The sequence below is a fragment of the Mastigoproctus giganteus genome, chromosome 9 (assembly GCF_048544385.1).
Source record: "Mastigoproctus giganteus isolate SK-2022 chromosome 9, ASM4854438v1, whole genome shotgun sequence".
Lineage (NCBI taxonomy): Eukaryota > Metazoa > Arthropoda > Arachnida > Uropygi > Thelyphonidae > Mastigoproctus > Mastigoproctus giganteus.
Window position 1 is genome coordinate 93,489,720 of NC_143583.1, and position 17,089 is coordinate 93,506,808.

The window sequence follows — 17,089 nt, forward strand, 5'->3', positions numbered from 1 at the left end:
TGCAAAATAATAAATAAATAAAATATTTGGAAATTCCAGTATTTTATTTTGTTGGGAAATCCATGTGTTAGGGATTTCCCAACAATGAACTTGTGCTTGTTTGAGATGATAAAAAATTGTGACTTCGAAGCATGCAGTTAGTGATTTTAAGATTATTTTGATTTTTATTTGATCATTTATAAATTTTTTCTGCGTATGTATTACTAAACTGTTTTTAAGAACCACGTTGGCATAATTTCTTTGTGTATTAAATTTCAGCTCTAATTATGCCTAAAGAGAGTAAAAACCCACCACTCAAAAGAAACTATTTCTCTGGAATCAAAGATACAAATTTTGTGTACACCTTTGTACAGTAAACTGCATGGTTGTGAATTCAGCTATTCATGAATGATTTGATATACAGGGTGTCCGGGATGGAGGTATCCAAAAATAATGGCTTATAATGCGAGAACCACTCATATTTTCTCAAATGAAAGCACAGTTGATAGGAAATCTCTCCAAGATTTGTTTTATCACATTTTGCTGCATTTGGGGTACAGAAAATCCTCACCAAGTGATTGAAAATGAAAGGGACAAACCAAAAGTCAATGTCTGGTTAGCAGTGCACAAAAATGGCTTCATTGGTCCATTTTTTTTTTCATAGATATGACTAAGAAAAAAAAAAAGCATGGGGCTTTATTAGAGACTGTGGATCAGAGGAAAGGTTGGGATTCAGACTATTTGAAACAGCATATCATTGAAGCAGTTGCTCTAATAATGTCTCAGATGCTGGAAAACACTTGGCAACAGCTCAAGTATCATTTTGACATCTGTCGAGCTACAAAAGGTGCCCATATTGAACTTTACTAACCTTCAAAACTTGGTGAGCTACAAGTATAATAATAAAAAAATTATTTTAATACACCTCATAGATGCTGAGATATGTGTGTGTATTTTTGGATACCTCTAGCCCAGACACCCTGTATATACATCTGTTTTAACCATAACTTTTTTTCTTCCCTCTAGGAATGACAAGAAAAGTTCACTTAGAAATTAAACATGATTGAAGATGCACAAAAAGAACTATATGTTGTGGTTTCAGACCTGTCCTTCTGTGATCTTGTATATTAGCAGTTATATGTTGTAAAAAGTTGTATTTTTATATAAAAGTTCACTTTATTGTAGAATATGGTTTGTGTAAAATTTAAAAAAAAAAAAAAATTTTCATGCTTTTAATAGAATTTCACTCTGTACTCAAATTAGGAAAGTGGGGAAGTTTTTTTTTTTTTTATCTCCCCTCTAAAAAATGCCAGTCAGGGTTATATTAAATACTTTTTAGTATATAAATATTTTCATTTTATTTAAAAAACAAATAAAAATGGCAGTATTCACAATGCTGCCAGTATCTTGACAAGAAATTAAACTAGCCAGATAGATTCCACTGATAAGAATTGTTAAAAAAAAATGTTGAATGTCCATACTATGCCTTTTTGTTGCACTGTGCTTGTCTATCAAGTTTTATTAGATTTAATTTATACTTTCAATAGTGTGCTCATGAATGAGTAAGTAGTAGGTTTCTAAGTAAAAAATTGTTCCTTTTATTAGTAGTGAATGAACTTAAGTAGAATATTAATTATTCAAAATGTTTTTTAGAACTTATGAAACATACTGTGCTCCAAATTATATTGGAGTCAAGATTTTATTTAAAAACAAATTAAAATACAAATGGTGATATTAAGCATGCTGCCTTGAGAAGAAATTCAATTTAGGTAGATATCTTCCAATATATTCTAAGAAATTGATATATATTTTGATAAAATGTGGCTTGCATATTGTAATCTAGTAAAAGAAAAGAAAGAAAAAGTATCTTGTTGAAAGCCAAGATAAGGCAATAACCTAGTCCAAGATAGCTTATTTCAGTTTTAATTTATTCTAGGGTTTGTGAAAAAATCATGTTTGTTTTTTTGATAAAGAAATGTTCTTTATTGTAGAATATGGTTTGCATAAAATTTAAAAAAAAAATAAAAAAAAAATGTTTTTGATGCATTAATAGAATTTTACTCTGTACTCAAATTAGGAAAGTGGGGAAGTTTTTATTCCCCCCCCTTGAAAAAAAATGTCTCTAAATTATGTACTAATTTTTTATGCCATCACCGAACAAACTGCACTTAAATAAAAAATAAAGTTTAAATCTTATATAAAAATCATAAAGGCTTTCTTGGTTTTGGTTTTTCATTTAATGAATATGCAGACAAAATCATTATTCTAATTAATGTAATTAAGTAGTAAAAAAACACCAATATGCTCTAATTACTATGATTTCAGTATTGTTTTTGTTAAAAAAGCTGTTGTGTTTTATGTATGTAATTAGGTCGCTGTGATTCAGATTTTAAATAAAATCTGGAGATTAGGCACCTGCAAAGTGATCTGATGAGATGTATAAGGCCTTGGTTTGAGCAAGCTCAATGCTGATGGGATTCTTCCTCTTTCCCAGATTAATCACCTGAGGGGACATACATTCAAATTGAGGAAAGACAGTTGAATAGATGTGTGGAAATTTGCCTTTAGCCAGCGGGTGGTTGATTGCTGCAACAAAATTCCATCTGTCATAGAAGTTGATAGCTTAAATAAATTCAAGGCAGAAATAGACAAACATGAGTGAATGGATTGGTGAAATGGGAAGGTTTTTTTTTTTTTTTGCTGGATGCTGTAAAAGCTTGCATCATATGCCTCTACTAATGCTAAAAATTGACAGCAGACTAAATCTCTAATAGCAAATTTTTTCGAATTTCAGCTCTGCATGATAACCTGTTTTCCTTTTAGTTTTCCCAAGTGATATAGTTAAGGGGAATATGTAAAGGGAAAGCCATGTTTAACAAATCTGGTTAGCTATTTTGACAGGGTCACTGAAGAGCTGATTTGGATTTCAGCCATGAAATCATTTGACTCGGTCTCACATGAGCAGTTACTTTATAAGCTGATACAGGTTTGAATCACGGGGAAATTCTTAGATGGATAGTAGGAGGCAGAGGGTTGTGATAAGTAGTTATTCCTCAGACTGGGTTGATGTAAGAAGTGGGGGTCCCCAAGGATCAGTATTAGGACCATTGTTTTTGATTTTCATAAATGATATCGATAGAGGTATAGAGGGTGTGATGTCTAAATTTGCAGATGATGTAAAGATTGATAGAGTAGTTAATAATCACCACCAAGCAGAGCTTCAGATGATCTAGAGAGGCTTCAGGGATGGTCAGAAAAATGGCAGCTATGCTTTAATCCAGCAAAGTTTAAGGCATTACATCTGGGGAACAGTAATCCCAAAATAACTTATGCACTTAGTGGAGCTGAATTAAAGCCAATAGTGGAGGAAAGGGACTTGGGTGTTATGATACAGCCAGACATGAAATTCCCCGAGCATTGTAGACAGGTTGAAAGGAAGACCCACGGTGTCCTACTGACGATTTATTGAACATTTGCAAGTAGAGATAAGGACATCATAATCCCATTATATAAGGCTCTTGTTAGACCACACTTGGAATACTGTATTCAAGTATAGAGACTGCACCTAAAGAAAGAAAGACAATGTGCTTCTTGAAAGGGTCCAAAGATGGGTAACTCACCTGGTGAGATAGGCAAAAGGGGCATCCATATGAGGAAAGACTTCGAATATGTCGGTTGCAGAGCTTGGAAACTAGGCACCTTAGAGGAGACTTATTGAGGTGTTTAAAGCTCTGAGAGGCATAAGTAAAATGAATAAGGACAAAATTTTCACAGTTATAAATGATTCTAGGGGCCATAAATTCAAGTTACGTGAGGGAGGGAGGAGATATTAAGACTGGACTGCAGTTGGCACGCTATGGCTATAGTTGCTGATGTGCCTAATAAATCCCGAAAAAAGCAAACAAATAACTGGATTGCAGGAAGTTTTATTTTAGCCAGTGAGTTATAAATTACTGGAATAAGTTATCCACGTGGCTGACAGTTTGGGGAAATTCCAAGGTCAGCTGGAGGAGGAGAGGAAACATATAGTTGTCTTTTTCCTTTTCTTTTATTAATTTTCTTATTATTTTATTTATTTTTTTGGCTGGTGCAGCATAAGCCACAGGCTTCCTTCCACCATGTGGCCATTGCTAATACTAATATTATAACTTTGTGTATTGGCCCACCATCAACACATGCCTAGTACAGTCCATTCCGGTTATTTGGGACACATCGGGACTTGTGCATTTTGGCCCGATTAAGCCAGGGCAATTATCCGAAGTTTCACGTAAATAGTTAAAAATACAACGTACCCCCCTTTACAATTAGTTCACTGTACAATCAAATCACGTTATGAACTCACCATAGTAAAGTACCGTTCACTATATGAAGCGCCGGTCATTATGATCACGTTTGTGAATTGAATTTTAATTCTATTAAACAGCGATTCTAATTAGAGAAAATATGAGGAATATTATCCACAGGCTATAAAAGTAAAGATATATTAAGCACAAATTTACCCTTTATTACTTTACCAATTAAATGATACATGAAAATCTGAAGAATATACGTGATAATCGGAATAATTAATATGTACTGTAATATGTACATACTAACTAACTAGTTGACATTTCTGTTCACTGACATTTGTGGGCGGGGGTTAAAATTTAAAACAGTAAAAAGATAAGTAATCAATAATAAAGAACATGGCACACACAAATTGAAAGTAACACGATACGCGCAAGTGAGAACGGAGTAACGAGTTACAAAGCTTTAAAAATAGGAATGAAGGGAAGATCTGAAAATTAATTTTTTTATATGATTGAAGATTTCATGGAAGTGTAAACTCATTTCACCATAATAACCCACAGAATTCCAGCTGTCGGTATTATCGCAAATTCAGTAAGATCGAGTTTACTGTCCGTTTATGATAGATTTCACTAACAGAAAAGCCCAATAAACAGGTGACTGCTAATTGTTTTATGGTTGTGACCTCCAGAATTTCGACCGAACCACGTGGTACTGTTGGAGACAATCGTAGGGTAATTTCCAGTGCTGCAGTCTCCTGCCCCGATTAAACGCCATTTTGTCCCAAGTAAGCGAAGTAAACCCTAGCTATTTTCTCGGTTGGTTTCTGTTTCTTAAGATTTGCCCCAAATAAATGGCTGCCCCTATTAACCGGTGGCCCAAATAACCGGAATCCACTGTATTATATAAAAAATTATATGCACAGATTTCTGTATTTATAAACATAGTTTTCACTGCAACTTTTAAAAGTATAAAAATATATAATATGAACAGTGTATGACACTTCCAGCTATGCTTTCAATTTGTTTCCATTTTAAACTGCATGAGCACGAATATAATAAAACAAAGCAATCAAATATTAGTATAAAATAATATATTGTAGAAAGATAATTATATTAGTGTGCTTCAATAGTATGGTTGATAAGGAGAGGAAGTGTATAGGAGAGAAACTGCGTTGACCTGTCTTTCACTAAATGAGGACAGGATCACCAAAGTTTCAAAAATGCCAACCTAGCAAATGTCTGATGGAACCATTTGAGCAAAAGTAGTGCTAGGGTTTTTCCACTATTAGTAAGGATACTCAAGGGGGTGTCAGGGGAAAGACATGTGTTAATCTGATAATAGGCATATAGTGCAAGGAAGCCAGAGGCTTTTGCTGCAGTGGCAAAAAAAAAAAGCCAAGTACATAAGAAAATACAAATTATATACTTTCCTCGTCACACAGGTAACTATCTAGTTGATCTTTGAATTTATTCAAGCTGTCAGCCTCAATGATTTGTAAGGGCAACTTGTTCCAGCAATCAATGACTTGCTGACTGAAAGAATAACTTCCTACACTCTAATCTAAAGTTGAACCCCTGTAATTTGAATTTATATACCCCTAGTTCTGGAATTCTTCTTAACACTGAGAATTCTACCTTCATTCATTTTATTAATCTCTCTCAGAGCCTTATAAAACTGAATCGGGTAACTTATGAGGTACCTGGTTGCTCTGTAGCCCACATAATCGGAGTCTTTCTTCATATGGTTGTCCTGCTGATCTCACTATTTTGGTTGCCTGTCTTTGGACCATTTCAAGAAGCTCAATGTATTTTTTCAAATGAGATCTCCATACTTGAACACAGTATTCCAAATGTGGTCTTACAATTGCCTTATACAGCGGGATTATGCCCTCCCTATCTTTACAGGACAATTTTCGATAAATCATGAAGAGAATGCCATGGGCTTTCCTGGCTGCCTATTTACAGTGCTCAGAAAACTTAATATCTGTCCATATTTATAACTCCCAGATCCCTTTTTTCCTCGACTGTTTTAATTCAACCCCGACCAAGTATATAATTTTTATTAAGGCTGATATTCAGTGGGGATTATAGCAGCCAATTCAGAAAAACAATGCCCATGGAAGTATCTATAGAAAAGGCATGCAGCAGAAACAGAACATCTAAGACAGAGTGGAGAAACTCTGTTAGAGATCAGTCATTAATTCACCTAACCAACCTCTTGAATGGAATCTAGAAGCTTGACAGAGGTTTTGGGAGCAATGCTCCAGATGTGGGAACAACATTCAATGGTAGAGTGGATTTGTGATTTATAGAGCGAACATCTGTTTGGTAAAAAAGTAGCACTGAGAGCGAAAGTGCAAACCCAGTTTTTTAGATGCAGAGGAAGCAATATTTGTAAAGTGCTTATGCCAAGAGAGATTAGAAATCAGAGTAATCCCAAGAGATATACACTGATGAACCAAAACATGACCACCTACTTAATATGATGTTTGTCCTCCACGTGCAGCAAAACAGAGGGGAAGACCGTTGCCACGAAAGGGTGTGCATGGTCAGCAATGTTTAGGTAGGTGGTAGACATCAGAGTGCCCAGCACATGATACTGGACCCAGGGTATCCCAGCAGAACATCACCCAAAGCAAATAACACCACCGCCTTGTTTTCTTCTCACAGTGCATCCAGGCGTCATCACTTCCCCAGGTAAACGACGCACATGTACCCAGCCATCCACAGGAAATGTGATTCATCAGACCAGACTACCTTCTTCCAGTCACTCAAGGTCCAGTTTTGATGCTTGGGTGCCCATTGTAGACACTGTCGCCGGTGAACCATGGTTAGCATGGGCACTTGGAGCGGCCTGCAGCTATGCACCTGATTTTCAGCAGGGTTCGATGTACTGTGTGTTGTGACATATTACTCCCATTACTGGTGAGTTGCACCACAGTCGCCACCTACCATTCGGGAGAGCCTGCGCTCACCTCTAGCATCGATGAGCCGACACCTCGCTGGTGGTTCGTGGGTTTCCCCTCCTCAGACCACTTTTGGTAGCTACTAACCATGGCTGACTGTGAGCACCCCACCAGCTGTGCTGTTTCGGATATGCTCTGACCCAGTCGTCTGGCCATTACAATTTGGCCGTTGTCAAACTTGCTTAAGTCTTCTGCCGTTCCCATTAGAAGAACAAGAGTAACACTAATTAACAGAGCTGAGTATCAATCTTTTTTATATTTTGTCACGACCTGCACATACACCGTAGTTCACCTGCAGTTGTTTTGATTTGCATAATGACTCGCTGGTCATAATGTTTTGGCTGATCGGTGTATTATCTTGCCTAGGAATCAGTATGAGCAAATTTCCAAGCAGAAGGGAAAATACCTTTGGAGTAAGTGAGTGAAAAATGGCAACACAGAACAAGAGTGAAGTCAGTGAATTGTTTGTGAGAAAAAGATCAAGCCTGTTGGCTGTGTGGTTAGGATTGTCTGGTAATTAAATGAACAATCTGTGCAAAAGCCCTAGCATCTTGACCCTGGGTCCATGTGACTACAAAACGGAAGCCAGCTGGAGTTGTGATCATTAAAATCACCAAGGAAAATTACCTCTGTTAGGAAAGTAGGACTGGAGAAAGTCATGTTTCAAAGAGGAAGTCAAAGAGTTCCAAGTGATTAGTGGAGTTGGGAGAACGATAAAGGCAACAGGTGAATTTGTCAAGAATGTGGTAAAGATTTTAAACCAGAAAAAATTGAAAAGAAGAGATTCCAAATTAAGTCTTTGACAGGGAATATCAGAGCAGGCATATGTACTAGTACCACCTTTGAAGCGAAAGGAATCATACAGCGAATAATTTAGACAACTGAGATGAGTGAATCAATAATTGGGATTCTGTCAGAAAAAGTACATGGGGTTTGGCAGATTAAGTGGGAAATGGACATCACTAAGATTGGAACTTTGTAATGAATGAGGAAGTATTTGGGAGGGTTAGATCTTTTCATAGAGAAGTCTGTTCTATTAGTTTGGCAATTCATGATGTATTAGTAATAAAAAAAAAAGGTGGGGGGGACATGCTGTATGAAGTAATGAAAATTTTGTATGACATATACATGGCAAGAATATACCCAGCTCCTTGACATAACATGGCCTCGAAAATGCTCTCCGCATACACATCATTCAGATTCCCTCCAATTGCTATTTGGCAGAGTAGAGGTAATGAGATTATATACTAGCTGATCCTAAAGCCTCCTAGAGAGTTTCCAATGTTTTGTCCAGTGAACTAGCTAGTGTCCAGCGTGGGAACACTGTTTTAGAGCTGTGCCCTTGAAATGTAAGGAAAATTGGATTTTGCCATGATGTCCATCATAACTTCAAAAGATATCAATCATACTGCATGATGGAAGAGATGGGTTGCTGGAGCTTTGCTCTGGAAACAAAAAATGGGTTCCACCACTTTAAGCCTCCAATAAGAAAAATGGTGGTACTGCACCGGTTATCTGCCACCTAGTGTTACCTGGTAACACAGAGAAGTGGCATTTCTCCATGTTGTGTGGGCACCACAACTCGACCCCCACTTACATTGGTTCACACCTGGGCTGAGTGGTCACCTCCAGTATACTACATGCCATATTTCAGGACTTGCACATGAGGGTTATACACAGGGTTACTAACAGTTCCACCTTTGTGATGGTGCAAGCAGAGGATTTGGATGTCACAGACTGACCAGACTTTGCTGAAATTAGGTCTACTTGACTTGTGTCACCCAAATATCAGTTCCATCAGTGTTTTAGACTCCCAGGTAGCAAGCCCAGTTTTGCATACCTGAAAGAACGTCTGCAACAGCCCCAAGGTCCATATGAGCACCAATATCAAGGAATCTGGGAGTTCTGTTTTTCACAAGAGAAAATGGAAAGTGACAGTATAAACAACTGCAGCACCAATTACAAAGAATGCATTAGTTTTGGTTTCACAAGTGCCAATTGCCACTAATCTTAGCAGTGTGTAGTTTCTTCCCACATCAAAAAATTATGCCACGCTCAAAGAGGACAGGCAAGTTCAAACAAAAAAAAACAAACACGCATGCCCCAATGGTGTTATTTCAAAAAATTATTTTAAAATGTTTTAAATATAAAAAAAATGTACTTCATGGATGTGTTCATAATAGATTGAAATGTAGGATAGCATCAAAATATGAACAATTTTGAATTATTTCTTCTGGCCAATAGAAGGTTTTAAAAACATAGCAACTTAAGGGATGAGGAGTTTGATAGTGAAAACTGCAAGTGTTTGCCAGCTGAAGGGTTAAGATAGTTGATAATGAAAAGGACTTGGGAGTAACTATGGTCTAATATGAAGTTCTGTGAACAGTGTGGCAGGCTAAGTCAGCTCATGCGGTTGTTGTTAGTGTTCAAAATTCAGACCTTAACAAAGGTTTTTAGGCCTTTAAAAGGGATAAATTAACTAAAGGTACATGGAGAGTATCCTTACACGTGGTCACATAAATACACAAGGCATAAATTTAAATTTTTAAGGAATAACCGTAGAATAGATGTTTAAAATTTTTCCTTCAATAAAAGAGCAACTGACTTCTGGAATACTCTCGCCTACTCTAGTGAAGATTGGAAGTTTACTGAATTTAAGGAGAAGACTGCACTGGTTAGACTAAGTTTTTTTTTGTTTGGCTGATGGTATATAAGCTTGCTTCCTTGCATAATTTTACTGTACTAATCACACTGAAATAAATCTTATAACTGCTGATGAAATGTAATAAATAAAACTATTAAAATATAGAGTAGGACATAATTGAAACTTTATAAATTGGAGCTAAATCAGAGATAGAAATAAAATATACACCAAGAAGTTTTTGGGACAATATGCTCCTTTATCAACTTTTAAGACAAACATCAATGCAGATCGTGAATGGTAGCAAAAAAACACACACGAGAGAAATGGAGATGGGTGCAATATCAGCTGTCACATTTTTACAAGTTTGCCATCGTTCATCATGCTATAACATAACCACTTCCATAATATGGTATATGTGGGTTCTGCATTTGCATCAATGAGAATTATGTACGTGCCCAAAATTTCAGCACTGGAACGTGGGTTACAATTAACATGCTACCCACACTAGTAATTCTCAGTAAAGCAGAGCAGGAAAAGTTGGCCTGGTAAGTAGTCTCCTCATGCTCCGAGATAATTTCAAATTATAATTCAAATTGAATTATAACACACCCCACAATCGAGGCATGTGATCCGATAAATGGAATCTGCACACAGAGTTAACTCTAGAAACCACTGACTGCAACTTTGTCAGGGAGCTGCACACAATCAATATGGTAGCATCACAACATCCTAGCAACACATGCAGAAATACCCAGATAGTGAGGAATATAAGCAGTGGAAATTAGTTCATTACTGCAATCAAAATGGAAAACAGAATTATTTTCATGCAACTTAAATCTATCCAAAACATGGGGGATATCTTCACCTAAACAAATCTGCCCCGATCCTAGAGATCTTGGCATCTGTCATCAGTGGAATCATGCTTGATTAAATAATGCTTGTGTTGAGCTATGTAGATGTTCTTGCATATGTGCTGACTTATAATTGGGGAACTGTCCCTGGCACATTGGTTTTCTATTGAGGTCATCAAATAGGAAACCATATACAGAATGAAGATATCTAGACCCAGAGCATGATCCACCTCTAACTCCACAGTAAAAGAGATATAAGAGCAAAGCAGATACCCTAGTAGCACCTCTGACCACAGAGAATGACTGTGAACACATTGATAGTGAAAACTGCAAGTGTTTGCCAGCTGAAGGGTTAAGATAGTTGATAATGAAAAGGACTTGGGAGTAACTATGGTCTAATATGAAGTTCTGTGAACAGTGTGAACCAGTACAATGTAAATGATGCAAGTGCAAGGAATCAAACTGAAGTGTGTAGGTATATAGAATGTGCCAGCATAATTTAGTAAAAAGATAGTACCACAGATACAACCAGTTTATTTTAATATATACATAAAAAAGACATCCTATGCCTGTTATGCCCCCACACTTGTAGACCAGTTCACTGCTGTACATATGTTAGTAATGTACCTGTACAGAATGGAGTTAATATAATAATTAATGGGTATCCTAATTTTCCATGTACAATATAGCTTCTCCTTGGTTGCTATGACTAATATGTCATCAAGTCCATTGTAAATTAGTTATTTTCATACAGTCAATGAATGAATTCTTATGCCTCTAGAGGAATCTGAAAAAAAATAAAATAAAATAATAAAAAAATTAAAGATAAAAAAAAAAATAAATGCAGTGAATAAAACGTTTCATAATTGTTTGATTAGAATATGTATGTGATTATAATTATTTTTATATAATCTTATAATTCCACCCGAAAACTATACATGTTTGATGATGGTAAAACAACATTACTCTAAATGTATAATAAAGGATTGTTATACTGTTATCTTTAAAAATTAGTACGATCAGTTCCCACTTTATGCTGCCGTTTTGCACTGATTCAAATTAATGCTGTTCATTTGGGACAAACCTTTTGAAAGAACACACACCGCCTGATACATCATCACCTAACTCAGGTGTGTTTGCTGGATGGGGTCTCAAAGTACATATATTTTGGAATTAATTTGTAAAGTTTTTTGTACAAAATAGTATTAACAAATACAATAAAAAACCATGTGTGTGCCGCCCTGTATGCATGAAAGATGTTTTATGCAAAAACATCTTTGACAAAAATTAGAACGGTTTTAAAATCGGACAGCTGGAATGATGTTAACATTTTATGCTCACACCTGCTACTTACTGTACCGTATCAACATTAGTGACATAATTCAGTATGAAATATTTAATATAAACGATGTAACCTTTTATGCTCACACTTGCTACTTACTCTACTAAATCAACATTTGGAAGATGTAAACGAAATCCAAGCCAAGCCTAATTACCCATTTGATTGTAGCCATTTGTTGAATAGTATGATTGCAAAAATACAAGTATTTGTATTTTTGCAATCTGCATTTTCGTTACATTCCATTGTTAGGCTGCTAAAGACGTTTTCATATTAATAATTTTCTGATTAGTGAAATTGACTGAAAGCCAACCTAAGAAAATAAAGACAGAGGTAGCAATGAGTGTGCGAGAATGACAAAGACTATCGAGATTGCATAAAAGACAAACAGAAAATCAAGCATTGGATTTAGCAGTGCCTTCAACCAGCAATGCTGCTCCATCTAACAATGATGTACCCGAACTAACTTAGTTATGTACAATGGAACATTCCTCCAATTGTGGAGCAGATGAGTTTAAATGAAGCTCCTTTTTCTTATGCCAACTACTATTTACATAAGAATGCGCATAGAGTTGGAAAGGAGATGTATGAAAAATGATTTGTAAATATGTATACATATACTATCCCAACTCCAAGCAAGTGCATTGTCAAACATTATCTATTGTCCTTTTAATGTATGTATTTTTCACTTATACTTCTATGTACACCCGTCTAGCCAACAGCTGTACAGGGGGTGAAATCAAGCTTAATAATAATAATTTCTGTTCTGTATGCTACATTTGCAACTGTCCATGGTTCGAAAATGACACAAAGAAACCATCTGCTAAAGATATACCACTAATACGCACTGCATTTCCTGATGTTGACATTGATGGCATTCCTTATATGTAATAGCTGTAAAGGATCACTTAAGAACACCATTCCAGCACTATTTAAGCTGAATGGCTTTGTCTACCAGAAATTCCATTGCATTTACCAAAGTTGGATTTAGTGAGAGAGAGAGAGGATCATTTCTCCTCACTTACCATTGATGCAGATAAGGTGCATATGGATAACACGGCATTCTGGGCCAAGTGATCAATGTGCCTGTTTCAATCAACATGATGGTCCATTGCTTGCTAAGGGAGATTGATGATGATCATTATATAAACGGGCATATAAAATACAAGAAAACACCGAAGTCCAGCTATTTGATCGTAATTAGTAAGAAAGTGAATAGTTAAAGCGTGGCTTTAATATTTGGTTGACACTATTGATTGTATCAAACTACGCTAGATCAGTCATTCCCTGATGACAGTCACATGGAAATTAGGCATAAAGCCATTGTATCCTGTCTTCCAGCTGAAATTATGGAAATTTGTGAATGATCAAAAAAAGACTGTATTTACAATACAAAAGCTCTTTTATTTTGTAATCAATATACACAAATCAAAATACCTAAAAGAAACATGAAGATTAGTAACCTTTATGGAAATGACGACATCATTTGCATTATTTCCATCTTGCATTTTCGTTACCATGTTACTTCAGTCCACTACTTACTCTACTGAATAAACATTAGTTAATTCAGTAGAGTAAGTATCGGATGTTTAGGAAGTGGTCACATTTTCTTAAAAAATTGGTTTTCCTTAGGTCTGAAATTTAGTCGGTGCTGCCAAAGATGTTTTCACATCAAAAGTAAAGAAAAACAACACAAACTTAAAATGAAAGTGTCAAAGCACCTTGAAGAAAACATCAAGTGTATGTAGGTAATTTTTCATGTATTGCTACTTCAGCTATCAGAACTATTGTACGAAATTTTGAAAAATCAAAAACGTTGGCTAAGTGTGTAACTGCGATAACTACAACAATACTCTCATTCATCCTGAGGCAAAAAACAGTGAGAAGACTTCCGTGCAAAATCATTAATGAAAGAGGACATTTTTCAAGAATAGTCCATAAAAGAATTTTGCATGGAAGTAAAGTGCTATAGAGGTGCTGAAGAGACTAATAACTTGAAGCCCAAAGCACTATTACTGACTGACAATGTACTTGACCATCCAGTTAACCTGAAAACTGAATATATTTGAAGTTGCCTGGAGAAGTGGTGTTCTATCAAGCACAATATCCCCCATTCAACTGATATTCTAGCATGGCATAGGTAATTTGGAGTGCTGCTATATGAGCTACATCTTCAAGGAACTGATTAAGACAACTGGTAGTCAAAATCAACTGCCATTTAGGGAGTTTTGAAAGTCTTGCCACATTATGAAGGCAATCCAGCATGACCTGGAGTGATGTCTCAACCAACTGTGTCTACTTCATACAGCAATGCCCCACCCACTTTTTCTTACTATTGAATACACCATGAATTGTCAAACTAATAGAGTAAGCTTATCTGCAAAAAGATCTAAACCTCCCAAACACTTCCTAATTCATTTCACAAATATACGTGGTCTCAATTCTAATCTCAACGATGTCCATTTTCACTTGCAGTCTGCCAAACCCCATGTACTTTTTCTGACAGAATCTCAGTTATTGGTTGATTCAACTACTGCTCATCTCAGTTGTTCAAATTATTCGCTGTATGATTCCTTTTGCCTGAAAGGTGGTACTTGTGCATATGTCCGTTCTGATATTCCCTGTCAGAGACTTGGCAATTTGGAATCTCCTCTCTTTGATCTTATCTGGCTTAAAATCTCTCTACCTCATTGTGTCAAATTCATCTGTTGTCTCTACCCTTCCCCAACTCTACTAATCACTTGGAGCTCTTTGACTTCCTCTCTTTGCAACTTGACTTTCTCCAGTCCAACTTTCCTAACAGTGAGGTAATTTTCCTTTGTGATTTTAATGTTCTCAACTCCAGCTGGCTTCCATTTTCTAGTCACACTGGCCCAGCTGATCAAGATGCTGAGGCTTTTGCAATAACTAATGACCTTGCAGAGATTGTTCATTTACCTACAAGAATACCAGACAATCCTAACCATACAGCCAACATGCTTGATCTTTTTCTCACAAACCCTTCTAAGTACACAGTCGAAGTGAGGGGGTCCTTTAGGCATCTCACATCACAACTTGGTGATTGTCTCTTCTCCAATGGAGTCTTTATCTCATGGTTATTTCCAACCTCGTATTGTTTGGCATTACAAGAATGCGAAATGGGACGACCTGCGAGATTTCTTTTCTTTGTTTCCTTGGTTGGATTACTGTTTCAAAACTTCTGATCTCAATGTTTGCTCAGATTGTGTCAGTGAAATTATTCTTGCAGGAATAGAATCCTTTATCCCACACTCCACTTTAAAATCTCATCCTTTATCTAAACCTTGGTTTTCCAATAAATGTGCTAAGGCTGTTTACTTTACTTTTACTTTTTTTTTGGTTAGTTGTTGGCGCATCGGTTTCTGTGGCCATAATGCACTTCCAAAAGTTTTTGCATTTACTCTGATCCAAGCCCAAGGCGGGATTCGAACCCGTGACCTTTGGGTTGCCAGGCAGGCACTTTACTCCCCCCCCAGCTACCCGGTCGGACACTAAGGCTGTTCAAGAGAAGAACGTTGCATATCGTAATTGGCTTGTTTCTCATTGTTCAGTTTCATTTTTTGCCTACACCAAAGCTCGCAACAATTGTAAAGCAGTTATTAATTAGTCCAAACCAGAGTTTGAACAGGTTAAGAGTAGAAAACTTGCTTCTTGCCCTAATGGTAGCCGAACATTCTGGTCTCTTGCCAAAGCTATTGGCCGCAACTTTTGCCCATCTCTGCTCCCACCTCTGTCCAAATCAGATGGTTCTGCTGTCACTTCAGCCAAGGATAAAGCTGACCTGCTAGCATCCCATTTTTCTTCCAGCTCATGTATTAATGATCTTGGTAAAACACCTTCCACCATTTCCAACACACTCCATTCAATGCCTCCTGTGGTCTTCCATCAAAAGGATTTTGACGAATCTTGATGCTAAGAAAGCTCCAGGTCCCAATGGTATTTCTCCACTTGTTCTTAAAACCTGTGCTCCTGAACTTACTCCTGTTCTTTGCTGCCTTTTTTCACTTTCTTATTCCAAAGGTATTTTTCCTTCTGCTTGGAAATTTGCTCATATCCAGCCAGTTCCTAAAAAGGGTGACAAATCCCACCCATCCAATTATCGTCCCATTGCAATTACTTCTACTCTTTCTAAAGTAATGGAGAAATCAATCAACCGCCAACTCTTAAACTACCTAGAAACCTTCCATCTGATCAACGATTACCAGTATGATTCCATCAGTGTCGATCCACTGGTAATATTCTTGCTTATGTTAACCATTTATGGACTAATTCAATGGAAAAGTTCGGTGAAACACAAGCAGTTGCCCTTGACATCTCAAAGGCTTTCAATCGTGTTTGGCATAAAGGTCTTCTAAACAAGTTTCCATCTTATGGTTTGCCAACTGTTTTTTGTAATTGGTTATCCAGTTTTCTCTCTGATCGCTCACTGAGGATGATGGTAGATGGCTCTTTATCTTCTAACTTCTCCACTAATGCCGGTGTCCCCCAAGGCTCAGTTCTTTCCCCCACTCTTTTCCTCTTGTATATTAATGACCTTCTTCCATTGACTGGAAATCCTATCCATAGTTTTGCCGATGATAGCACATTGCATTCCACTTTCCATTTTGAGAAAGCTTGCCCTGTTCAATGAGCTTCAACTTCTCGAAAATCTGCTACCAATTCCTTAAATGCCGATCTCCAGGAAATCTCCAGTGGGGCAATGACAACTTGGTTGATTTCAATCCTTCTAAAACTCAGTCTTGTCATATCTCGCAAAAAGGATTCTTCTGCCCCTATGCTTATCTTTGGTGACACTCCGATTTCTAGGCAAAATGATATATCTCTTTTGGGGATTACTCTAACTTCTAATCTCTCTTGGCACAAGCACATTACAAATATTGCTTCCTCTGCATCTAAAAAACTTGCTTTTCTCTTTCGCTCTTGGCTTAACACTTTTCTTCCAAACAGCTGTTCACTCTGTACAAATCACAAATCCGCCCTACCACAGAATATTGTTCCCACGT

General features: G+C 36.8%; 2 protein-coding genes across 2 annotated transcripts in view; one reads left to right on the forward strand and one right to left on the reverse strand.

The window, feature by feature from the left end:
* The window catches only part of LOC150080550 (carboxypeptidase D-like), a 297,430-nt gene extending 296,311 nt beyond the window's left edge, over nt 1-1,119 (forward strand). The window contains 1 exon segment of the mRNA XM_090380730.1: nt 1,006-1,119. Coding sequence (XP_090236856.1) covers nt 1,006-1,036 — 31 coding nt within the window. The 3' untranslated portion in view covers nt 1,037-1,119.
* A 10,124-nt stretch (nt 1,120-11,243) lies between these two features.
* The window catches only part of LOC150080551 (transmembrane protein 248-like), a 77,841-nt gene continuing 71,995 nt past the window's right edge, over nt 11,244-17,089 (reverse strand). The window contains exon 7 of the mRNA XM_090381521.1: nt 11,244-11,516. Coding sequence (XP_090237647.1) covers nt 11,499-11,516 — 18 coding nt within the window. The 3' untranslated portion in view covers nt 11,244-11,498. The remainder of the gene's footprint in view (nt 11,517-17,089) is intronic.